Source organism: Pipistrellus hanaki (assembly GCF_964339955.1).
Source record: "Pipistrellus hanaki genome assembly, chromosome: 4".
In the NCBI taxonomy this organism is placed as follows: Eukaryota; Metazoa; Chordata; class Mammalia; order Chiroptera; family Vespertilionidae; genus Pipistrellus; species Pipistrellus hanaki.
Window position 1 is genome coordinate 68,081,068 of NC_140506.1, and position 25,773 is coordinate 68,106,840.

At 41.0% G+C, this 25,773-nt stretch overlaps 1 protein-coding gene across 1 annotated transcript in view; it reads left to right on the top strand.

The window, feature by feature from the left end:
- Positions 1-8,337: 8,337 nt before the first annotated feature.
- The window catches only part of LMNB1 (lamin B1), a 48,834-nt gene continuing 31,398 nt past the window's right edge, over positions 8,338-25,773 (top strand). Inside the window, exon 1 of the mRNA XM_084881396.1 lies at positions 8,338-9,096. Within this exon, the coding sequence (XP_084737522.1) occupies positions 8,738-9,096 (359 nt within the window). The 5' untranslated portion in view covers positions 8,338-8,737. The remainder of the gene's footprint in view (positions 9,097-25,773) is intronic.

A 25,773-nucleotide genomic window follows, 5' to 3' on the forward strand; every position in this document is an offset into this window, starting at 1 on the left:
TTTTATTACACACACACACAAGAGAGAGAGAGAGAGAGAGAGAGAGAGAGAGAGAGAGAGAGAGAGAGAGAGAGAGAGATGCTTAAAAAAAAATATTGGCTTATGTGATTACAGAGGCTGGCAAGTCCAAACTCTGCAGGGGAGGCTGGTAGGCTGGCGACCCAGGAGAAGTCAGTGTTGCAGTTCAAGTCTGAAGGCTATCTGCTGTTAGAATTTCATCTTGTTCAGGGGGAGTTCAGTATTTTGTTCTGTTCAAGTTTTCAATTGATTGAATAAAACCCACCTATATTATGGAATTCAGTGTGCTTTACTCAAAGCCCACATATTTAAATGTTAATCTCATCCAAAACATTCTTACAGAAACATCCAAAGTTTGAGCACATATCTGGGCACTATGGTCCAGTTAAATTGACACATAAAATTAACCATTACATGTGAGACTGTTCTCCACTCAGCTCCTCACATTTTGTCTTTATTTATTTATTTTGAGGCTGCTGACTACCAGGGTTCTGGGCAAGGCTTTTTTTAGAGTTTGCTCGGCTTACCAAGGTGAAAAAGAAAACGGGGGCTTCGTTATGAGGCACAAATCATCTCTACTCTTGGATCCTCAATCTCTATTCTCAACTCAGCCCAGGGGTGGACAAAGAAGTATGACTCGCACAGTGCATCTGGCTTCCAACTCCCCTCTTTCTCCAGACAGGAGGATTTTACATGGGTTAGAGTGGTAGAGATTGAAAGATGGCATGGAGCCGAAACTGGTTTGGCTCATTGGATAGAGCATCGGCCTGCGGACTCAAGAGTCCCGGGTTTGATTGCGGTCAAGGGCATGTACCTTGATTGTGGGCACATCCCCATTAGGGGGTGTGCAGGAGGCAGTTGGTCGATGTTTCTCTCTCATCGATGTTTCTAGCTCTCTATCCTTCTCCCTTCCTCTCTGTAAAAAATCAATAAAATATAAATAAAAATCAATAAAATATATATAAATAAAATATCAATAAAAATCAATAAAATATATTTAAAGAAAGAAAGAAAGAAAGAAAGAAAGAAAGAAAGATGGGATAGATGGGATTGATTCAGCCAGAAAGCCTTTCTTTGGTACCAAATCAATTATGCAAATATTGTATTTTCATTTGCTTTCTTGAACTCAGCTGTGGAGTCACAAAAAGGTACCCTTACTTTTCTAGACTGACCCAAAAGACTATGTTTTATGGAGGAATTTCAGACAAAATGAGAGAAGAAGGCTGATGGGGAAGATATTTTAGGCAATCCAAATCTTATCTCTATAATATAAGAATTAAATGAGTACATTAAAGTGTTATTGGGGAGGGATAAACTATACACCAAGATAAATAAAGTGGCTGGCTAATGGGGATCACTAGAAAGGAAAGTCCTTAACTCTTGGAGTGGGGTCAGTTCTGATCAGAGCAGAAACAACTGAACTGTGTGTAAACCTTATACTTTGATACAGTTTTAAAAAAATATATATTTTATTGATTTTTTACAGAGAGGAAGGAGGAGGGATAGAGAGTTAGAAACATCTATCAGTTGCCTCCTGCACACCCCCCACTGGGGATGTGCCCGAAACCAAGGCACATGCTCTTGACTGGAATTGAACCTGGAACCTTTCAGTCTGAAGGCCAATGCTCTATCCATTGAGCCAAACTGGCGAGGGCAACACCAGTTTTTATTGTTATTTTTACCACTGTAAAGGCAAAGATGCAGAATATAGGGTGAAGGGGCCTATCTTTGTAAGATGGAAAAAATGAGAATGGTTTAAAGATTTTTAAAGTAAAGTTTTCTAGTGTTATGATCATATTTTGGCATAACAAAACTAATTGATTTCTCTTTTTTACTAAACCATAAGCTATCAAGAAGATGAACTACTAAGTTAAAATAGTTACACCAACAAAAGAAAAATAAAAGAAAAAAACTCCAAAACACTCCACCAATCATACTATTGCCAAATATCCAGATTTTAACAAGCAATCTGGAAAACAATTTTGAGCAGTAAACTTCATGAAGCTATGCTAAGAGAACAATCCTACTGAAGATGATAAATAGACCTTTAGATCTCTTAAAGACTTTTTAAAAATTATGCATTTATTGATCTTTAGAGAGAAAGGGAGAGGGAGAGATAGAAACATCTATGAGAGAGAAACATCATCAATTGGGTGCTTCCTGCAAGTCCCCTTGGGGATTGAACCAGCAACCGGGTATGTGCCCTGTCTGGGAATTTAACTGAGATCTCTTAGTTCCTGGGTCAACGCTCAACCAGTAAGCCACACTTATTTTATTTTTATTCTTTTAGAGAGAGTGGAAGGAAAGGATAGAGAGAAAGACCGAAGCATCGATGTGAGAGAGACACATTCATTGATTGCCTACCACATGCACCCCAACCAGGGCCAGGGGTCAAGCTTGCAACCAAGGTACGTGCCCTTGACCAGAATCGAACCCAGGACAATTTAGTTCAGAGGCTGACACTCTATCCACTGAGCCAAACCAGCTATGGCTCATAAGCATTTTTTAAAATCCAAAAATCAAAATCAGAATTGGAAGTGATTTTGGACAGTCACTCAGACTTCTGAAACATGACTTAGTCTTATGCTTTTATGATAATCAGAAAAGTATTAATTTTGCAAAGTATTAGAAATCTGGTCTAGTAAATAATATATTAATTTTTTTCTTCATTTATTCAGCAAATATATATTGAAGAGATACCACTTATATTTTCCTACATTTTGTATTGCAGCTCTAGCTATCTCATTTGTTTGTATTGTTATATTCAGCTATCTGCCAGCTGTCACTCCCCTCTCTTGGGACAAAAGTGGGTTACTGCTAGCTCTGTTTTATTCTTCAACTGTCTTTGTATCTGTACCCCCATCCTAGTCTGGGGCCCTTTATTCCTAGATCTTATAGGTATCCTGCATTTTTCTGCTCAGATTAGAATAATATACAGAAGGTAGAGCAAATGTCAAGTGAGCTCATCCTATGCAGTAAGGTAGCTGTGTGTTGTGGGAGCAGTATTGAAGAGGGAAATGATGACATGGCAAGCTGGGGCTTGGTGGGGATGTACATGGCCTAACCAACAATCAGAACACGTGCCCTAACAAGTGATGGTTTATAGGAAAAACAAGGCAGACTATTTGAAATCACAGTTGTCCTTGTAAATGCAAAGGCAAACTTACATAGTGTTGATTTTTTCTCTTCTAATTCTTTGGGGAAAGCATTGGCAGTGATGGGATTTCAGGATTTACTTAAATGAAGAAGACTGGACAAACAGAATATGAAAGAAGAGGAAAGAAATGGGCCTTATTGCAAATACAGAGTTAGGCCTGGGAAAAGCTGAGAGGATAAGGGAAGTGTACATTTAGAGAAGTCCCTGACCAAATGTTTGCACAATCTCCTAATTTTAAGGTTAAGAGATTTTCCTTTTTTTTCTTTCATTGCTTTTGATTGAGGACACAAGATTACTATATTTCTAACAGATGATATATTTTATCTTAAAAAACTCTTGTCAGGGTAGGAATCACTCCCCATTTTCCTATGAGGAAACAGCTATCAATCAATATGGTAGCAAATCGTCAATTGTCTGACTCCAGAGTGTTGGCTGTTTCAGATACTAGGATATGACCCGAGTCTCCTAAAGAATTCTATCAAGAGAAGCTTCACTTAGTTGAGAGATTATGCTTGAAACCACTTCAACTCCAGTCTTAAAACTTCAAACATGGACAACATTATTTAAAAAGAAAATTTCCAAATATTTTTTTAAAGTCTGAGGTAAAATGTAAAAACAAACAAACAAACAAACAAACAAACAAATAAAGTCTGAGGTAAAAGGGAGTACAGGGTGAAAACCAAACCAGTGCAGCGTAAGGGGCCTCAATGTGTGGATTTACATTCCAACCCTGATTCCATCACCTCGGACCCAGAGCCCACCCTTTTTAGAGCTCAGTTCTTCTTCAGTAATTGGATTTTCCAGACTTTTTAATGTTATTCAAATGATCTGAATCCTTACTTACCAACTCCTAACACCAACTCCAAAATAGAATTTTTTCATCTCCTAACTCTGAAGAGGTTAGGGAAGGAGGTACAGATGAAAACCCGGGTATTTAAGTTTGAGCTCCATGCTTGCAAATTTAAAAATACCGATTCCCAACTCCAGATGAGAAATACTATTTTCTATCAGCAGTTGGTTGAATTTATGAATGTGAAACCCAGGGATAGGAGGGCCCACTATACACTGATTGAAAAAAACACACCGTTTAAATAAACCTAGGCAGTTTAAATTCGTGTTGTTCATGGGTCAACTGTATTTGAGATAACAGGGCAGGAAACAGAACCATGTATGAGGAGAGCATCCTTGCCCATACAGCGCCCAGAAATTCAAGGAGGAGGATGTGTAGCCTTGTAGCCCTTCACTAATTCTTATGTCTGTGACTTGATTAATATTTGAGGAACATCCCAGCCTTTATTTTTGCCATTATTAAAGTAACTAACCTGTAATTACCCTACAGATACATGCCTAATAGGTTGTGAAGTGGCCTTCTAGGTTATGGTTAAGGGTGAGGCTCTGGAGCCAACTGAAACTGGCTGGGTTCAAAAGCAGTTCTGTGGCCTCTGGATGGCCTTACAGAAATTCATCTATAAAATGGATGAATTTTTTTTAAGGGTGCTGATTTCTTTCTTCTTTTTAGAAATTAAGTCACTTTTTATTTTTTAATTATAGTTGACATACATTATTATATCTGTTATTAAGCTTCAGGAATACACCCCACTGATTAGATAAAATGGGTGAATTTTCATAAGGGGTTAATATCCAAAATTTATAAAATTCAACATCAAAAACACAAATAATCCAATTAAAAAATGGTCAAAGGATCTGAATTGATACTTCTCTAAAGAGGACATACAGATGGTCAACAGATATATGAAAAGAAGCCCAACATCAAATTAAAACCACATTGCGATATCACCTCACACCTGCCAGAATGGCTATCAATAAGTCAACAGACAACAAATGCTGGAGAGGATGTGGAGAAAAGCGTACCCTCATGCACTGCTGGTGGGAAAGCAGACAGGGGCTGCAACTATGGAAAACAGTGTGGAGTTCCCTCAAAAATTAAAAGTGGAACTGCCTTGCCAAAACCGGTTTGGCTCAGTGGATAGAGCGTCAGCCTGTGGACTGAAAGGTCCCGGGTCCGGTCAAGGGCATGTACCTTGGTTGTGGGCACATCCCCAGCAGGGGATGTGCTGGAGTAGCTGATTGATGTTTCTCATCAATGTTTCTAACTTTCCATCTCTCTCCCTTTCTCTCTGTAAAAAACCAATAAAATATATTTTAAAAAAAAGAAAAAGAAAAAAGTGGAACTGCCTTATGACCTAGTGAGCGATTCCACTTCTGGGAAGAAACCCGAAATACTAATTTGAAAGAACATATGCACCTCTATGTTCATAGCATAATTATTTACAATAGCTAAGATCTGGAAACAGCTGAAGTGCCTATCAGTGGATGAGTGGACAAAAAAAGCTGTGGGACATTTACACAATGGAATACTACTCACCTTAAAAAAGATGAAAATCTTACCTTTTGGAACGTGTAGAGAGTGCTTGGGAAAGGCCCTTGAGCTGATTGTCGTCTGAATCCAGTGCTACCTGGCAGAGCCCATGCCCTGGAAACATACCCTGCCAAAGGCAGATGTGTTGTCAGTCTGACCTTTAGCTCAGGCCCTAGGGGGTGGATTTCATTATCTAAATCCAGCTAGGCACCAGGAACAAACACAATTATCATCGGGGCCCACCCAGAAGTGATGATTACAAAGAAGCAATAAGAATGCACATATTGCCGAAACCGGTTTAGCTCAATGGATAGAGCGTTGGCTTGGGGACTGAAGGGACCCAGGTTCGATTCCAGTCAAGGGCATGTACCTTGATTGTGGGCATATCCCCAGTAGGGGGTGTGCAAGAGGCAGCTGATCGATGACTCTCTCTCATCGATGCTTCTAACTCTTTATCTCTCTCCTTTCCTCTCTGTACAAAATCAATAAAATATATTAAAAAAAAAAAAAAAAAAGAATGCACATATTGCTAAAATCGGTTTGGCTCAGTGGATAGAGTGTTGGTCTGTGGCCTGAAAGGTCCCAGGTTCAATTCCAGTCAAGGGCATGTACCTTGGTTGCGGGCACATCCCCAGTAGGGGGTGTGCAGAAGGCAGCTGGTTGATGTTTCTCTCTCATTGATGTTTCTAGCTCTCTGTAAAAAATCAATAAAATATATTAAAAAAAAAAAAAAAAAAAAGAATGCACATATTGTCCTAACCTGTTTGGCTCAGTGGACAGAGTGTCAGCCTGTGGACTGAAGGGTACCTGGTTCAATTCTGGTCAAGGGCGTGTACCTTGGTTGCAGGCAGCTGATCGATGTTTCTCTCTCATTGATGTTTCTAACTATCCCTCTCCTTTCCTCTGTAAAAAAAAAAAAATAAAAAAAATAATAATAATAAAATAAAAATCAATAAAATATAATAAATAAAATTCTCATTACTCAATTAAAAAAAAGAATGCACATATTTTCTTTATCTTAAACTTTAGTAAAATTTCCTGATATCTTATTATATAAAATAAATGTGCTGTTTTGGCTCTGGGTCACTGTCTTTCCATCTGAGGACAGCTGTCCCACCCGGTCCCAGCTTTCCCTACTGTCTTTGTGTCTGTCTCTTTCATTTTCTCAATCCCCGTCACCCCTACTCAGGACTCCTGTCTGTTCTCTAGCTGTGCTGGTCGCAGAAAAGAGTAAAATATTTATAAACATGGATGAACCCAAAATGGAGAGTAATAGGTTAAGCGAATAAGTCAGGCAGAGAAAGACAAGTACTACATGTAGACTATAATGAACAAAACAAAGTAACAAACAAAATAGAAACAGAGACATGGATACATGGTACAGACTGACAGCTGTCAGAGGGGACAAGGTGAAGGCATTAAGCCAAAAAAACAAAAAACAAGACAAAAAAACCCTCATAGACAGAGACAACAGTGTGGTAATTATCAGAGAGAAAAGAGAGGTTGGGGGCGGGGGCTGGTAGAAAAGAGTATGGGGGGATACATGGTGATGGAAAAAGATGTGTCTTGGGGTTGGAACCATACAATGTACAGATGGTGTATTATAGAACTGTGCTTGTGAAACCTACATAATGTTATCAACCAATGTCACCCCAATACGTATGACAAAAAATTTCTTTTAAAAATGGATGAATTTTTCAGATGGAAACAATCCAGTTCCCATACTGCAGAATGGCTGCGTGGCCCGGTAACCCATGGAAAGCCCAGGGCAGGGGCACACAACAAATTTCAATAAACATTAGCCATAAAGTTCAAAACTTTTCAAAGGGATTTGTGGCCATTCTACCAGAACGAGTTGTCAATTACATTTTACGGGATTACCTCCCCCCCATACCCATTTAAAAAAATTTTTTTTAAATAGGGGTATTTCCCTTTTAAAGCAGTCATTTCTACTTAACTTTTCACATACTTAGATTTCCATACATCGGATTTTTTTTTGTGAAACATGACAATTAAGAGCTTGTGCTATTTACTCAATCACATATGAATCCTATCACTTGTGAGGTGGTTTTGATTTTTCTAAAACCCTAAACTGTTCAGGAACAACCGGGTCGGGGCCCCGCCCAAGAGCATTGGTGGCCAAGGATTTACCCTCAGGGCTTTTGGCGGCTCTGTGGTCTTTATCTGTCAGCTTCCAGACACGCGAACTTGAACTTGACAAGAAGGAGGTGTTTTGATACACTGTTTCCCACCTGAGAGGAGGGCCGGAGCTGGCCCCGGGAACCCGCCCGCGGTGGGCTTTGCAGCGCAGACGCGGCAGCGGGGCCTCGGAGCCCCGTCCGCCCGGCGGGGAGGCTACGACGCCCCGGAACGCTCAGGCCTTCCTCCTCGAGTTTCGCGGGTCGCTTTCCAAAGCGTTTACGTTTGAATTTCCCTGAACCGCCGGGTGTGAGCGATGGCGCGGGCCCGCCCCGGAAACCTCCGGGCGGCCGGCTCCTTCCCGCCACCCGCGGGCCCGGCCCCTCAGGCCCCGCCAGCCAGCGCTGCAGAGCCGGGGAAGCCTACGGGCCGACCCAGGCGCCGCCGCCCGCCTCCTGCGGCCCTCCCTCCACCACGCCCCGCTCCGCGCGCCCAGCGAACGGCCGCCGGAGGGCCCCGAGTTTGAATTTACGGGCCGGGCTCCTCAGCCGCAAAGAGCTTCCCATTGGCCGGCGGCGGTCACGTGGGCCCCGCGCGCGCCCGCCCAGTGGGTGACGGTCCCGCTCGGGCCGCGCCGCCCCCGCCCCCGCCGCGCGCCGCCCGCCCGCCGGCCCCTCCGCCCCGCCTGGGAGGAAACAAAGTGCTGCGGGCGGGAGACTAGGCGGCGGCGGCGGCGCGCGGACCCAGATCGGCCCTCCCGGTCACCCTGGCCCCGTGTCTTCCTTAGTGCGTGTGTGAGTGTGTGTGTGTGCGCGCGCGCGCGCGTGTTTCCTTACAAAGGGCATTTTACGACTGATTGATTCGTAGCCTTCCCCTTTGCCCTTTGTGCTGTAACCCCGCTCCCACCCTCGCGGATCGCCGGTGTGTGCCTTCGGTCCCGGCGCCGCTCCCCTTCTGCCTGCTTGCTGCGTGTCCCCGTTGCTGCCCGCGGCCTCCCCGCTAGCTCCGCGCCGATCGCCCGCCCCGCCGCCCGCCCGCCCGCCATGGCGACCGCGACCCCCGTGCCGCCGCGCGCAGGCAGCCGCGCCAGCGCCCCCGCCACGCCGCTGAGCCCCACGCGGCTGTCGCGGCTGCAGGAGAAGGAGGAGCTGCGCGAGCTCAACGACCGGCTGGCCGTGTACATCGACAAGGTGCGCAGCCTGGAGACGGAGAACAGCGCGCTGCAGCTGCAGGTGACGGAGCGGGAGGAGGTGCGCGGCCGCGAGCTCACCGGCCTCAAGGCGCTCTACGAGACCGAGCTGGCCGACGCGCGGCGCGCACTGGACGACACGGCCCGCGAGCGCGCCAGGCTGCAGATCGAGCTGGGCAAGTTCAAGGCCGAGCACGACCAGCTGCTGCTCAAGTGAGTCCTCGCGCGGCCGTCGCCGTTAGCACGCGCAGGGGGGCCGGGGGGCCGGGGGCGCAGCCCGCGGGGGGGCCTCGAGAACCTCGGAGAGGGAGATCCAGGCCCAGCGTGCCCACGCCCTTCCGAAGGGGGTAGGGTCTCCATCTCCGGGAAGGAGGAGAAAGGATCTACTGTTTCTTAGTGGGCGCAAGGGTGGCGGAAGGGGTTTGAATTGTAGCGATGGTGGTGAGACCGAATGCACATTTCATTTCCTGATCCTGGATCGGAGCAGGGCCGGGCATCGTGCCCGCCTAGGTGCGGGGAGGTGACGCCGGGGCGCGCGCTCCAATGCGCGCCCCAGGTTCCGGCGGAGCGCGAGACAAAGCGTCTAGTAGCGGGCTTGCAGCGCCGAGGTGGCTAGCCTGCGAGGATTTGCCGCCCGCCTTAAGAATGAATGAGTTTTGCGCTGGGCGGAGGGAGGGAGGAAGGGGAGGGACATGCCTTAAAAGTCCCGGTCTCCCGGGGTGGGTGGGTCCCGCTTTGGCGCGCTCGGTCTGGGCCCTGTGACATTTTGTGATCTCTCTGCGCCTGCCCTGCGAGAGGCCGGAGGGGCGGGGTCTGAGCTGCGCGCCTCTGCCGGCGCAGGGCCTTTGGGGCTTTCTAGCTCGTTAGCTTTCTCCGGGGAAAGATGTCCTTTCTGCGGAGACCGGAGGGCGGGACCCTCCGGTGCTCCTGAGCACGGGACCACAAGCTGGGTTTTTGCACGTCGTGGCCTCCATTCGCTGATCCGTGAATCTCTTAGCCCCCAGGCAGCAGCCCCTTCCCTAGTTTTTGCATCCCCATAAATGATGGTCGGTCGGTCTGGTAATGGTGGAAGACCGTGCTCATTCCCCGCATCTGTCGTAGTGATGACAGAACAGGGCAGGTCAAAGGGTGTTTGTGTAAATGTGGAGTGTTGTAGCGAGGGAGAACTTATCGTTACTCCACCTCAGCGGTCAGACTTTCATTCCAGGGCACAAGGGTAAACTTGCAAGCCTTTGCTGATTCCACCTTCACTTTCTGATGAGCAAAATGGCATAATTGTCGTCATTAAGCAACTTAGTGTTGATATCAGGCTGTAGACATTTGCTAAACTCGAATCCGGAATTCACGATCTCCATCCCTGTTGCCAATTGAAATTTTGCCGAATGAAAGTCTCTGTTCCTGGATGTCTTTCTGTCTGTACCCGTGTGAATGACTGTCTTAGTCGCTGATTTTGTAGATGTGAATCTGTACTTCCCCGTTACTAAACACTCATAAGAACGGTTCATAAAAAGGGTATGTGCATCGGTAAAAATAAAATATATTAAAAAATACAGACCGATTTACTGAAAAACTAAAATAGTCTCTTACCTCTTTCCATGAGGCAATCATGTTTGCCCTTTTTCTGTTTATTTCTTTAAGTATTTAGTTCCATATTAGCCGCCCTGGCCTGTGTGGCTAATTTGGTTGGGCATCATCCATGCACTGAAAGGGTTGCCAGTTTGATTGCCTGGTCAGGGCACATGCCAGGTTTCCTGGGGCTGGATTCCGGGAATGGGCAGTGCAGGAGGCAACCCATGGATGTTTCACATCAATGTTTCACTCTCACATAGATGTTTCTCTTTCCTCCTCTCCCTTCCCCTCTGCCTAAAAAAATCAATAAAATCATAAGCTTATATTTCTGTTTCTTGTATTTACCAAGAAACTCACAAGACTGTCTCCATTTTCCTCCAGATTATTTATTAATGAATTTCTTCAAATCTTAGATGCTGTTGTATGATTCACCATTGTTATGTGCACTACTAAGAAGAAAAAACACATCAGGGCTAGTTATGTAGGAACCATCCTGTTGGACCCATCCTGGTTTCAGAGATGTTAAAATGTAGCACTGATTATGTATCTGTTACATGCCAGACACTGTTCTGTGTGTGGAGGATACAAAGATTGCAAAAAAGTTAGTGGAGGATACAAAGATTACACCCCTCCACCCCGCCCCCAAAAGTAACAAAAACAAAACAAAAAACCACACCAAAAAGTTACTACCCTTACGTTTCTCAGAATACAGTAGGGGAGATACCCAGTAAGAAAATAAATATTGCATTTCATTTAATTGGAGGCATTTTGATGCTGATGCTTTTTAAGTAGATATTTCCAGAGGGGGTATCCTTGGGAGGTTTCTCACCCAGTGAGAAGACTGCCATCTGGCTGACTAGTTGTAAAATGCTATGTGTAGTAGATTGTGAGATGCCTGCTGGTTTCAATGGGATTAAAGTGAAAGAATGTGTGTATTAGAATCAATGACATAATGCATGTGATTTAATGTTAGATAATAACAGACGCTAGGGGAATAAAAACAGCGGTGCGAAGCAAAAGTGTGGTTCAGGAAGGCCTGTCTGAAGGGTTGACAGACGAACATAATCTGAGATGCTGAGTAATGTCCTAGGACTATAGTTTTCCTAAATCTGTACGTATATTCCCATTATCAGGGTTAGATGTACAGTAGCATACCCTTATAAGATGGGGCTACGTTCCAAGACCTCCCATTGGATGCCTAAAACTGGATCCTTTAGACCACATGTGTCAAACACAAGGCCCGCGGGCCAAATCCAGCCCGCCAGGCCTTGCAATGTGGCCCGCACCGCGCTGTCATCACTGCACTCCGCTGTCAGTTTATGACATTGTCAGTTTATGACTGTTCAGTTAACCATTCGGCCCGCGATTTAGGCTGGATTTTAGATTTTGGCCCCTTCTCTGATTGAGTTCGACACCCCTACTTTAGACAGACTGTATATTGTTAGTTTTTTTCCTATTAACATGCACTTATGATAAAGTTCAATAAGTTAGTTAGGTACAGTAAGAGATTAAGAACAGTAGCTAATAATAAAATAGAACAGTTCTAACAATACACTGTAGTAAAAGTTATGTGAGTGTGGTCACTCCTTTCAAGGGATCCCTTGCTAAAGTTTCATATAGGCTCAGTGCATTCTGGTACAACATCTTGCCATCAGTCAGAACGTTTTCTATATTCTACACATAAATTTTAATGGCTTTATCATTTTAATTTATTATGCACTGTGGTTGTAACTTTTCATTCTTTTTTTAATCCTTATCTGAGGGTATGTTTCCATTGATTTTTAGAGCAAGTGGAAGAGAGAGGGAGAGACAGAAATATTGATATGAGAGAAACACATTGATTGGTTCCATTCTTGGTCAGGGCACATGCCCGGGTGGCGGGTCATCCCTGGTGGTAGGGGATGTGCAGGAGGTAGCCCATGGATGTTCCACTCTCACATCAACGTTTCTCTTTCTCCCTTCCTCTCTAAAAATCAATGAAACTATTAAAAAAAAAAAAACCCAAAAAAACACTTGCCGAAACAGGTTTGCTCAGTGGTTAGAGCATCAGTCTGCGGACTGAAAGGTCCCAGGTTCGATTCCAGTCAAGGGCATGTACATTGGTTGCGGGCACATCCTCGGTAGGGGGTGTGCAAGAGGCAGCTGGTCGATGTTTCTCTCTCATTGATGTTTTCTCTTTCTCCCTTCCTCTCTGTAAAAAATCAATAAAATATATTTAAAAAAATAATAAAAAAACAACACCCAAAACACTTAATTTTGGAATTTTCTATTTCATTGTTTTTGGATTGTGTTTGACTGGGTGGGTGAAATACTGTTTTGTTTTTTTTTGTTTTGTTTTTTTCTAATATGCCATTATTGCTCAAAACATGCCCTATTTTACTTTGTTTCATATTTCAATCCTGGGCATGCCTTGTATAATTTTGTTCCTAAATAGCCTTATATATTGTGTTGTTGTTGTTGTTGTTAATTAAAGAAGTACTTGCCCTTCAGTATATTTTCAAACCCTTTAAATATATTCTATTTATTTATTTATTTTTTTTCATTTTTATTTTTATTTTTATTTTTTTTAATATATTTTATTGATTTTTTTTTTACCCCCTCCCTCCCTCCCACACATCCCCTCCCTCCCCAGAGTTTTGTGTCCATTGGTTGCACTTATATGCATGTATACAAGTCCTTCGGTTGATCTATTATCTCCCCCAGATCTTCCTCCCGTCCCCACTGTAACTTGACAGTCTACTTGTTCATATACTGTCTCTATATCTATCTTATGGTTCACCAGTTTATAATGTTCTTTATTATCCACAAATGAGTGAGGTCATGTGGTGTTTCTCTTTCATTGATTGGCTTATTTCACTCAGCATGATGTTCTCCAATTCCATCCAGGATGCTGCAAATGATGAGAAATCCTTCTTTTTTATGGCAGCATAGTATTCCATTGTGTAGATGTACCATAGTTTTTGGATCCAATCATCTGCTGACGGACACTTAGGCTGTTTCCAAATTCTGGCTATTGTAGATTGTGCTGCTATGAACATAGGGGTGCATATATCCTTTCTGATTGGTGTTTCAAGTTTCTTGGGATATATTCCTAGAAGTGGGATTACTGGGTCAAATGGGAGTTCCATTTTCAGTTTTTTGAGGAAACTCCACACTGTTCTCCACAGTGGTTGCACCAGTCTACATTCCCACCAGCAGTGCGCGAGGGTTCCTTTTTCTCCGCAACCTCGCCAACACTTGTCGTTTGTTGATTTGTTGATGTTGGCCATTCTGACAGGTGTGAGATGGTACCGCATTGTTGTTTTGATTTGCATCTCTCGGATAATTAGTGACTTTGAGCATGTTTTCATGTGCTTTTTGGCCTTCCTTCTGTCTTCTTTTGAAAATATTCTATTTAGGTCCATTGCCCATTTTTTAATTGGATCATTCATCTTCCTTTTATTTAGTTGTATAAGCTGTTTGTAGATGTTGGAGATTAAACCTTTATCAGTGGTAACATTTGCAAATATGTTCTCCCACACAGTGGGCTTTCTTGTTGTTTTGTTGATGGTTTCTTTTGCTGTAAAAAAGCTTTTTATTTTGATGTAGTCCCATTTGTTTATTTTCTCTTTAGCTTCCATTGCACTAGGGGTAGTATCAGTGAAGAAGTTTTTTTGGCATACGTCTGAGATTTTGTTGCCTGTGGATGCTTCAAGTATTTTTATGGTTTCCCGTCTGATGTTTAAGTCCTGTATCCATTTTGAGTTTATTTTTGTGTATGGTGTAAGTTGGTGATCTAGTTTCATTCTTTTGCATGTATCTGTCCAATTTTCCCAACACCATTTATTGAAGAGACTGTCTTGACTCCATTGTATATTAGTGCCTCCTTTGTCAAATATTAATTGAGCATAGTGATTTGGGTTGATATCTGGGTTCTCGATTTGATTCCATTGATCTATATGTCTGTTTTTGTGCCAGTACCAGGCTGTTTTGAGAACAGTGGCTTTGTAATACAGTTTGAAGTCTGGTATTGAGATACCTCCTACTTTACTCTTCTTTCTCAGGATTGCTGTGGCTATTCGGGGTCTTTTATTGTTCCAAATGAACTTTTGGAGAGTTCTTTCTAGGTCAGTGAAATATGCCGTTGGTATTTTAATGGGGAGTGCATTGAACTTATAGATTGCTTTAGGAAGTATGGACATTTTGATGATGTTGATTCTACCAATCCATGAACATGGTATGTTCTTCCATCTGTTTACATCTTCCTCTATTTCTTTTTTCAGTGTCGTGTAGTTTTCCGCAAATAGGTCCTTTACTTCCTTAGTTAAGTTTATTCCTAGGTATCTTAATTTTTTTGGTGCGATCGTAAATGGAATTGCTTTTTTAGTCTCTGTTTCTATAAACTCACTGTTGGTGTATAGAAATGCCATAGATTTCTTGGTGTTAATTTTGTATCCTGCTACATTGCCAAATTCATTTATTAAGCCAATTAGTTTTTTAATGGAGTCTTTTGGGTTTTTTATATACAATATCATGTCGTCTGCAAATAAGGATAACTTTACTTCTTTTCCAATTTGGATGCCTTTTATTTCCTCCTCTTGTCTAATTGCAATGGCTAGTACTTCCAGTACTATGTCAAAGAGGAGTGGCGATAGTGGGCATCCCTGTCTTGTTCCTGTTCTTAGAGGGAATGGTTTTAGTTTTTGCCCATTGAGTATGATGTTTGCTGTGGGTTTATCATATATAGCTTTTATTACGTTGAGGTATGATCCTTGTACTCCCACCTTGTTAAGAGTTTTTATCAGGAAAGGGTGTTGGATTTTATCAAATGCTTTTTCTGCATCAATTGATATGACTATATGATTTTTATCTTTCAACTTGTTTATGTGATGTATCACGTTTATTGATTTGCGGATATTGTACCAACCTTGCATTCCTGGTATAAATCCTACTTGGTCATGGTGTATGATCTTTGTGATGCTCTGCTGGAGCCGATTTGCTAGAATTTTGTTGAGGATTTTGGCATCTATGTTCATGAGGGATATTGGCCTGTAATTCTCTTTCATTGAGTTGTCTTTATCGGGTTTTGGTATTAGGGTGATGCTGGCTTCATAGAAGGAGTTTGGAAGTGTTCCTTCCTCTTGAATTTTTTGGAATAGTCTGAGGAGGATAGGTTTTAGTTCTTCCTTGAATGTTTGGTAAAACTCTCCTGTGAAGCCATCTGGCCCTGGGCTTTTGTTTGCTGGAAGCTTTTTGATGACTGTTTCAATTTCTTCCCAAGTCACTGGTCTATTGAGATTTTTAGATTCTTCCTGATTGAGTTTTGGAAGTTTGTATTTTTCTAGGAATATGTCCATTTCCTCCAGGTTGTTCAGTTTGTTGGAATAGAGTTGTTCGTAGTATTTTGTAACAATCCGTTGTATTTCGGTGGGGTCTGTTGTTATTTCACCTCTTTCATTTCTGATTTTGTTTATTTGGGTCCTCTCTCTTTGTTTCTTGGTTAGCCTGGCTAGAGGTCCATCTATCTTGTTTATTCTTTCAAAGAACCAGCTCTTGGTTTTGTTGATCTTATGTATTGTTTTTTTGGTCTCTATGTCGTTTATCTCTGCTCTGATTTTTGTTATTTCCTTCCTTCTGCTTACACTGGGTTTTTCTTGTTGCTCCTTTTCTAACTCTTTGAGTTGTAGAGTTAGATTATCTGTTACTATTTTTTCTAGTTTTTTGCAATAGGCTTGTAAGGATATGAACTTCCCTCTCAAAACTGCTTTTGCTGTGTCCCAAAGATTTTGGATTGTTGTGCTTTCATTGTCATTTGTTTCCAGGATGTTTTTAATTTCTTCCTTGATTTCTCTGGTAACCCAGTCCTTGTTTAATAGCAAGCTGTTTAGTCTCCATGTGTTTGATTTCTTTGGATTATTTTTATTGTAGTTAATTTCCAGTTTTATGCCATTATGGTCTGAGAAGATACTTGATTAAATATATTCTATCTAATAAAAGAGTAGTATGCAAATTGATCATCACTCCAACACACAAGATGGCTGCCCCTATGTTGTCAAAGATCCTGTCCTCATGTAGACACAAGATGGCCACCACAAGATGGCCAGCAGGAGAGGGCAGCTGGGGGACATCAGGCCTGCAGAGGAGGGAATTTGGGGGTGACCAGGCCTGCAGGGAAGGGCAGTTGAGTGGGAACCAGGCCTGCAGGGGAGGGCAGTTAGGGGCAAACAGGCTGGCAGGGGAGTGGTTAGAAGGTGATCACGCTGGCAGGCAGAAGTGGTTAGGGGCAATCAGGAAGGCAGGCAGGCAAGCAGTTGGGAGCCAGCAGTCCTGGATTGTGATAGGGATCTCCGACTGCCTGTTTAGGCCTGATCCTACAGGAATCAGGCCTAAACAGGCAATTGGACATCCCTCGAGGGGTCCCAGATTGGAGAGGATGTAGGCTGGGCTGAGGGACACACACCCCGAGCACAAATTTCATGCACTGGACCTCTAGTGTAATCATAATATCTATACTATTATCTAAGTCTACTTTCTTCCCTGGAACTCTGCTCTTAAGACATGCAGTTGACAGACATCCTAGGAATTCACCGAATTTAGATCCAGCTTCTTCCTAGGTCATGTATTTCCTTTCCTTGGTTCCTTCCTTCGTTTTGTTGGAGAACATCCTTAAGTAATTTATTCATGAAAGATTACAGGAGGTAAACTATGTGATTCATGTGTGTTTGAAAATAACTTTGTCTAATGCTTTGATGGTAGGCTGGATATAAAATACTGGTTTAACATTTTCCCCTTAAGAATTTGAAAAGTATCATATTGCTCCATTTTTTCAGCATCCAGTATTGTTACTGCCTAAGGCCAGTCACAGTTATTTTCTTTTGGTAGCTGCTTTTGCTTTTCTTCTCTGGCAGTTTTTAGAAGTCTCTTTTATCTTGGTTTCCCGAGATTGCCTGGTGATAGGGCTAGGTATGGCTATTCTGTCATGCATCCTAGCTGTTATAAGTGGGTCCTTTCAGCTTAAGTACAATCTGTATTTAGCTTTGGGAAACTTACTTTATTTCATACCTTTTCTGTGCTGCCTTTTCTGTTTTCTCTATTTGGAATGTTGAGCCCTTAGGTTTCTTTTTTTCTCATAATTTTTTTTCATTCTGTGAAATTACTTTGTCTATTTTCTCCATCATAGTAGTGACATTTTAAAGGCATAAATCATACTTTTAATTCTAAGAAATATTTTGAAAAGATATTTAATTTATACTGTTTCTATTATCAGAATGCATTGCTTTCTTTACTCTGAGGATGATATTTAAGGTTTTCTTCTTAAAATTCTCTTCTGTGAATTGGATTATCTCTTTTTCCTCCCTAGTCACTTATTCTTTTTGTTTGACATGTTTCTTTTTTTTCTTCTTGCTACTGATTTTGATCCTACATTTACAAATGAAGCACTAGGTAATGATTGAATATTACTGCTGTTATCATTCAGGTAATTCCTCTGCGTTTTCTGAATAGAACAACAAATTGGATCTCTCTGATTGAATAGGGTGTGTTGCTGTTGGTGGAGGGCCTGCAGTTAAGATAAGAGGTGCTGAGCAGGGCCACGTGCAAAGCTGTTCAGAGAGTTAATCCCTCTATTTTAAGTTGCCTCACTATCCCCTGTGGTTCCTGTGTTCATGTTCTGTGACAGGTACTTTAACCTACATTTTTTCTAGAAATTTGCTGAAATGTCACCTAATGATTCCTTTCCTATTCACTTTGGTGCATCACATACTTCACTGCTTTTTTATTAGGGTCTAATGGGGAGGCTAATACCTGTGCATAGTAAGTCATCATCTTGGAAATCAGTTAATTTTGAGCAATAATTGAAGTACAATTTGTATGATGAAAAGAAAGAAATGTCTTTTTTCTCATTGGACCATTTAGTTTTTTTATTTGCTTAAAAATAACTTTCTATACATAGCTTTATATTTGGAGCCAAAGTGTCATAATCAGCTTATCATTTTGATGGTTTTAGATTAAGTCAACAGTCTTGAGAATTATAGATTCTAAAATTACTTAGTCCCTTTGGGTTCCTCAGTACACAGGTACCTCAAAGACAGAATTCATGGAGACACTTGGCCTTGCTCCATTGAAGCTGGTGTTTAGATCAGTCCAACAACAGCTCTCTGATCTAATATCCAGCTACTCCAGTTCAGTCCGAGTTTAATTATATTTCATTGGAAGCTTTTTTGGGGTTTTCAAGAATGATGATGTATGCCATCAGTCAGCACTTTCAAGAAAAGCGTAAAGAAAGATTGACTTATTTCAAAATTTCAGTATTAACCAAAAATGCAGGAAAAGGAGATACAAGAAAATTGTGTTAATTTCAGTATCTAATTTTGTGGCTGCATACATTTCTTTTTCCTTCTTTTTCCTTTCCTTTTTCCTTTATGGATAAGGGTCCATAATCTTTTATTCAAAACCCCTGCTGCTAGATGTGTTTGGAAGTAAAAACAGTTCCCATTTTAATAAGGTAATATGATGCATATACTGTGTATGACACCCCCAGTGGGGTCCAGGGTGTCACGTCATCATGAAACAGATATTTCTGCAGGGAAAGATATTAATAGTCACAGTAAGTGGAGAAAGACATCTAAAAATAGATTCACATTCATTCAGGTCTGGTTTTGTTACCAAATTAATTAATGTAAAATTAAATTTTAGAACTCTAAAAATGCATAAAAGAGATTATCAATTTGTATTTTATTATTATTATTTTAAATTTATATTTTCTCTCTCCTTCCTTCCTTCCTTCCTCCCTTCCTTCCTCCCTCCCTCCCTCCCTCCCTCCCTCCCTCCCTCCCTCCCTCCCTCCCTCTCTCTCTCTCTCTCTTTCTTTCTTTCTTTCTTTCTTTCTTTCTTTCTTTCTTTCTTTCTTTCTTTCTTTCTTTCTCTTTTGGTTAATCCTCACCTGAGGATATTTTTTTTCATTGACTTTTGGAGGTAGTAGAAGGGAGAGGAAGAGACAGAGAGAAACATCGATGGGAGAGAGACACATTCATTGGTGGGCTGCTTCCTGCAGGCACCCCAACCAGGGCCAGGGAACCTACAATTGAAGTATCTGCCCTTGATTGGAATTGAACCCAGGACCTCTCAGTCCACAAACCAACGTGGTTCCACTGAGCCAAACTGGCTAGGGCTCCAGAACTTTTCTTTTATTCCTCATTTGGTTTATGGTAGATATTAAAGCTTGAAAAACTGCAAAATTAACTGTAGGTTTCTCTTTTTGAAAATTATAATCAAATTAGGAAAATGATGGGGGCTCATTGATATGTCTCTAATATAATGAATGCTGTAGTATCATTTGAAATGTTGAGCAACTCACTGTTCCTTCATTAAACACACACACACACTCACACAAAATGACTTGAAAAAGGATGTTCCAGGAAACACAGTTGTTAGTTTTGAAAGCCAATGTTTTTAAAATAATCTTAGACATATTGTTGACAAATTTTGTTAATAATAGCATAATTTCATATTTTTAGAAACAATTGATCTTTAAAAATATAATTTTTCTTATGAAAATAAAAGTTTTCTTTTCTCCACATAGAATAAAGAATAATGTTGATTATGTCCTCTCATGATACATGTGGATCTGAAGGTTTGTAGACTTTCTACCTCCATCCACAAGCACCATTGATTTGAGGAAGATAGTTCTTAGGTAGAAGGATCAAGCATATTAGTATATTTCTTTGGGAAATATATACATTAATAAAGAAACTACTGATGGGAAATTTGTTTTTTAAAATATTTTATTGATATTTTTACAGAGAGGAAGGGAGAGGGAGAGAGAGTTAGAAACATTGATGAGAGAGAAACATCAATCAGCTGCCTCCTGCACACCCACTACTGGGGATGTGTCTACAACCAAGGTACATGCCCTTGACTGGCATCGAACCTGGGACCCTTGAGTCTATCCACTGAGCCAAACCGGTTAGGGTGAGGGAAATTTGGATTTGTATGTTTTCATAAGTAAGAATGCATGTGCATGCTGACTTGCTACTAGCAAGTATGACTGGGACAATGTCCATCACAATAGCTGAGATAAGGTGGTATCAAACAAAAGCACCACCTGAAGTTGCAATTTCCTGTTTTTTATGACTTGGGATAGGCATTTAATTCTTTGATATTTAAGAATTAATATCCTTTATTTCCTCATCTATCTCCCAGAAATATAAGTTCTGAAAGTTTTCCTCTCCATCACATTAACAAAAAACAACAAACAAACAAACAAACAAACAAAATATGGGTTGATGATAAGTGTGGGTATGTAACATGTATCCATCAACACTATTTTATGAACATTTTACACATCAGTAAACGTGTGGTACCATTACTGAACATATTTTGAAGATCTCTCATCGCTAACCTTTATTGGCCACTTCACTTTGCTGTGACTAAGGCTTTGCAGGTAAGTACAGCTACCCAATTTCTCAGAGGCCATAGGGGCCATGACAGTATTAGGATTTTTTCTCTTGTTAACTGAATGGCTAAATATTAACTAATTTACTGGTTAAATGTTAACCACTAGATAAAGTTATACAATTTTGCCAAATTTTGATGCCAATAGTAGCAGACGAGTGTCCATTTTCCATTTGGATGAATTTAATTTTAAATTTTGAAGGTTCTTGGTCATTTTTATTATGTTCATGTTGCTAGCATAAAGGAGTAAAAAGATAAAAATTCAGGTAGATTTCTGCCAATATTTTTGGTATAGGCCTACATGAAAACTGAGGTTTTCTTCAGTTAATATATTTAAATAGGCCTTTTTAAATTTAATTTTTGGCTGTCAGTAGCTTTTCGGTTTATTGATTATAGATAGAATTATAGCATATATAATTTGAAACTTAGAGAGATTAAAGTACTTGTGTAAGATGTAGGACAAGAACCAACATTCATTTTGTGTTTATTGTCCTTGCCAGGTACAATGCTAGATGCTCTATAAACACTCTTTTAAACCTTACGATAATCCTGGTGATGAGTGAGGAAACTTGAGGCTTAGCATAAAGTCTTTGGCATAGGATTACTTAGCAGATAGATAAATGGTGAGGTTAAAACCGATTCCAGCTCCGTCTTCGAGCATTGTGATAAGGTTTTTACCAGTGTTGCCTCATTTAATCCTTACATCAGCGCTGTTTTGCAGGTAATATTCTGATTGCCAACTTTCTTGAAGCAGGCTCAGAGTACTGTCATCTGTTCTTGGGACTTGTCTTACATAGATGGTTACTTTTCAGGTCCCTTTGGGGGCTACTTTTGAAAATGGTACTGGGCTGTGTGTGTGTGTGTGTGTGTGTGTGTGTGTGTGTAATTTGATAGTTCATATCTCCTAGGATCGTAATTTTGGATGTCAGGAGAGTGTAGTAAAGGAAGCCATAGTTTCAACCAACTCAGTGCTTTGTTTGCTAATTGGGAAAGGGTGAAGATGAATTCCTAAAGGAGACCTCTTTTTTCCCTTCTTTCTTGAAAAGCTACTCTCCTGCTTTACTCTGTGCTTTAACAATTTTAAAAGAAATTAAAAATCTCTGCGTACATCTGTAATAGTCCTGATATAAATGTTCTTTTCATTTATGTTAAGCACACATTTGTGGAACAGGCACCATGTGCCAGGCCTGGAGCCAGATGCTGGGGGTAGAGGGCTGGGACGCTCAGTCCCTGTTATCAAGTTGCTTCCAGTCTAGTGTAGAAGGTAGACAACAAATACTACGGTATTGTGATACTTTAAATGTGATACACTAATACAGTGTAATAAGTGCTGAGCAGTAACCACATAGTGCTATGGGTAGACAGAGACTACCACCCAAGGCCGACTAGGAGCCTTGCAAAGGTTTCAAAGACATCTCAGGGGAATTGGGGAGGTAGTGATGTCTGAGCTGAGTGTTGGGAAGTAAGTAGGAACTGACATCTAAAGGAAAACATTGGGAGAGGGTGTTGTCCTGGATGGCAAATAGGTCATTGAACTACAGCCATCTATACTAATAAAAGCCTTGGGGATGATCAGGCCTGCAGGGGAGCAGTTAGTGGGTGATCAGCCAGGCAGGCGAGTAGTCAGGAGCTAGCTGTCCCGGATTGTGGGAGGGATCTCTGACTGCCAGCTATTCCTCGAAAGGTCTGAGATTAGAGAGAGTGCAGGCTAGGCTGAGGGATATCCTCCCCCCCCCACCCCTGTGCACGAATTTCGTGCACTGGGCCACTAATATATATATAGTGTTTATATATAGGGGTGGCTTTTCAAGAATTTTAGGCATAAGAGTGACTCCTGTGGAGGGAAATAAGAGTAGAGGTAAAAACACTAGTAAGGACACTTGGAGAGTAATGAGGCGACTCCTGAACTGAGATAGGCAATGGGAAAGGACAGAAAGTAGATTTGTGGGTTTAGGAAGAATAGAATCTAAGGTGACTATTTCCATGACTAGGTGCCAGGGGAGATAGTGTTCCTTGATGGGGAAGGAACAGGTTCGGGGGACCCTACTCAGGGTTAGTGACTGAGTGCTGTTGGTTGGACTTCCAGGTGGAGATGTCAGTAGCAATTTGGCGAACTTCTCCTGAGCTCTGAAGAGAGGCTTGGATTGGAGCATGGGAGATATTTGGGGGTAGAGAAAAGAGAAGAGGAGCAAAGTCAGAGACATGGAAAACATCTACACATTAGTATGAGGCAGAAGAGATGGTAAATAATAGCCCGAGAGGTAGGGAAATAGTTGAATCATCACCATTTGTCCCTCCTATACCCTCTTCCACCTCCCCCCACTCCTCTGTCCCCCACAACATAGGGATAGAACATGTAGAATTTACCTTCTTTGGGAGCTTTAATGTCTGAAGTCATGACTAGAATGACATGGCTGCTGTTCAGGACCAAGAAGCTGCCATCGCTGTTATGACACCCATGACACCCAGCAAACCAAGTGGACTGTTGCAGAAAAACTTCACCCTTATGAATGTAGGTGCAAAAATTCCCCCCAAAATGCTAGCCGGCCAAACCCACCAATGTGTAAAAGGATTATGTACCATCACCAAGCGGGTTTTGTCCTGGGAGTGCAAGGTTGGTCAGTCTAGGAAAGTCAAGAATGTAACACACCATATTAATAGAATAAAGCACAAAAACCCTATAATCATCTCAATAGATGCAGAAAAAGTATTTGACAAAGTATACTACTCTTTTATAATAAGAATACTCAAATCAATAAAAGGGAACTTCTTAACCTGTTAAAGGGTTATCTATGAAAAATCTAGCTAACGTCATACTGAATGTTTTCTTCCTAAGATCAGGAATGAGGCAAGATTGCCCACTCACCACTTTTATTCACCATTGTACTGGAGGTTCAAACTAGGGCACTTAGGCAAGAAAAAGATATAAAAGACATTTGGATTGGAAAGGAAGAAGTAAAACTATGTCTATTTACAGATGATAATCTCATAAATAGGAAATCCTAGGGAATCCGTAAAAAAACAGAAAGATCTGGAGAGCTAATAAGCAAGTTCAGCAAGGTTACAGGATATTAGAACAAGGTACAAAAAACTCAATTGTGTTTCTGTACACTAGCAATAAACAGTCCAAAAATGAAATTATAAAAACTCCATTTTCAACAGATTCAAAGAGAATGAAATGCTTTGGAATAAGTTGAAATGCTTTGGAAGTGCAAAACGTGTACATTGAAAACTATAAGATATTGTTGGAAGAAATGAAAGAAAACCTAAGTAAGTGGAAAGACATTCCATGTTTATGGATTGAAAGACCTAATATTAAGATGGTAATTCTCCCCTAGTTGACCTATCAAAATCACAATTACTTTTTTTTGTTGTTGCAGAAATTGACAGATGACTTTAAAATACTTATGGAAATGCTTGATATTCAGAATAGCTGTAAATATCTTGACAAAGAGCAAAATTGGAGGAGGACTCAATTCGTATTTTCAAAATGTACTGCAAAGTTACTGTAAAGTGTGTGTGTGTGTGTGTGTGTGTGTGTGTGTGTTATAAACATAAGGGCAGAAAAACGGCAGGTTTTACGGACCTTGCACGTTAGCAGAAAAATTGTGCAAGGACAAAGAAGGTGGCCTCAAGATACTTTTCTTCTTTTATGTACTTATATCAATAGATGCATTAGAGAACCTAATTTGTATCCATATTTGTATGGGTTATTTCTGGGCCCTCAGTTCTGTTTATTGGTCTGTGTATGTTTTTGTTCCAATATCATACTGTTTTGATTACTATAGCTTTGTAGTATAGTTTGAAATCAGAGACTGATACCTCCAGCTTTGTTCTTTTTTCCTTGAGATTGCTTTGGCTATTTGGGACTTTTTTTTTTTTTTTTGGTTGCATACAAATTTTAGGACAGGAAAATTTTGTTTGGGCATATTAATAACTTTATCTTAATAAAGTTTCAAAAATAAAGTTCCAGAAAAAAGCTATTTTCTTTCTAAAAGTTCGGGCCATGGCTAGATAAACGGCATGTTCATTCTGAAGGGTGAAGAGAGCCTCAGAAGCAGAATGATCTAATAGTCACTGGAATAACCAACTAGTGTTGAGTGGTGGTCAGCTGCCATGAGACAGCTGCTCAGAAGAACCGTAAGGTAAATTAAAGCAAAGAGCTCAAACAGCCGGTCTAATTGGCCTGATTCTTCATATAGAGTGGGTCTGTTTTGGGGGATTTAAAAATCCTTGTTTGCACCCTGGCTGCTACGGCTCAGCTGGTTGGAGCCATGACCTGTTAGCCAGAGGGTGACAGGCTCTATTCCTGGTCAGGGCAAAATCCCAGGAGGTGAGTTTGATGCCCAGGAAGTGCGTACAGAAAGCAACCAATCACGCCAATGTTACTCTCTCTCCCTTCCTCTCTAAAATTGATTAAAAAAAAAAACCTTTGTGGATATGATTAAAAATAACAATTTTAATAGAACTGTTTCTGCTAAGTCTGGTTTTTAAATCCCTCAAATTTAGAATGTATAGCTTTTTAAAAGTGTATAGAATTAAGTTCATCACATAACATTATACCTTGGATGGATTTTTTTCATAAGCACCGATATCTCCAACAGACTTTATTCATTGAGCAAGCATTTATTAAACACAAATATTTGCCTCTGTCTACTTTTTTTATACATGCAGTATCATAATCTTTGGGAAATTTATGGAAATGACATTTAATAGCCAGAAACTAACTTTATGTAGTTTTTTTTTCTTCTATAGTTATGTTATTCTGCCAACTAAGAGATCATCTACAATTTAGATCTCTTAAATTGAATTGCTTAATGTAACTCTGTGTTTTTTTTGTTTTGTTTTTAAAATATTTTTATTGATTTCATAGAGAAAGGGAGAGGGAGA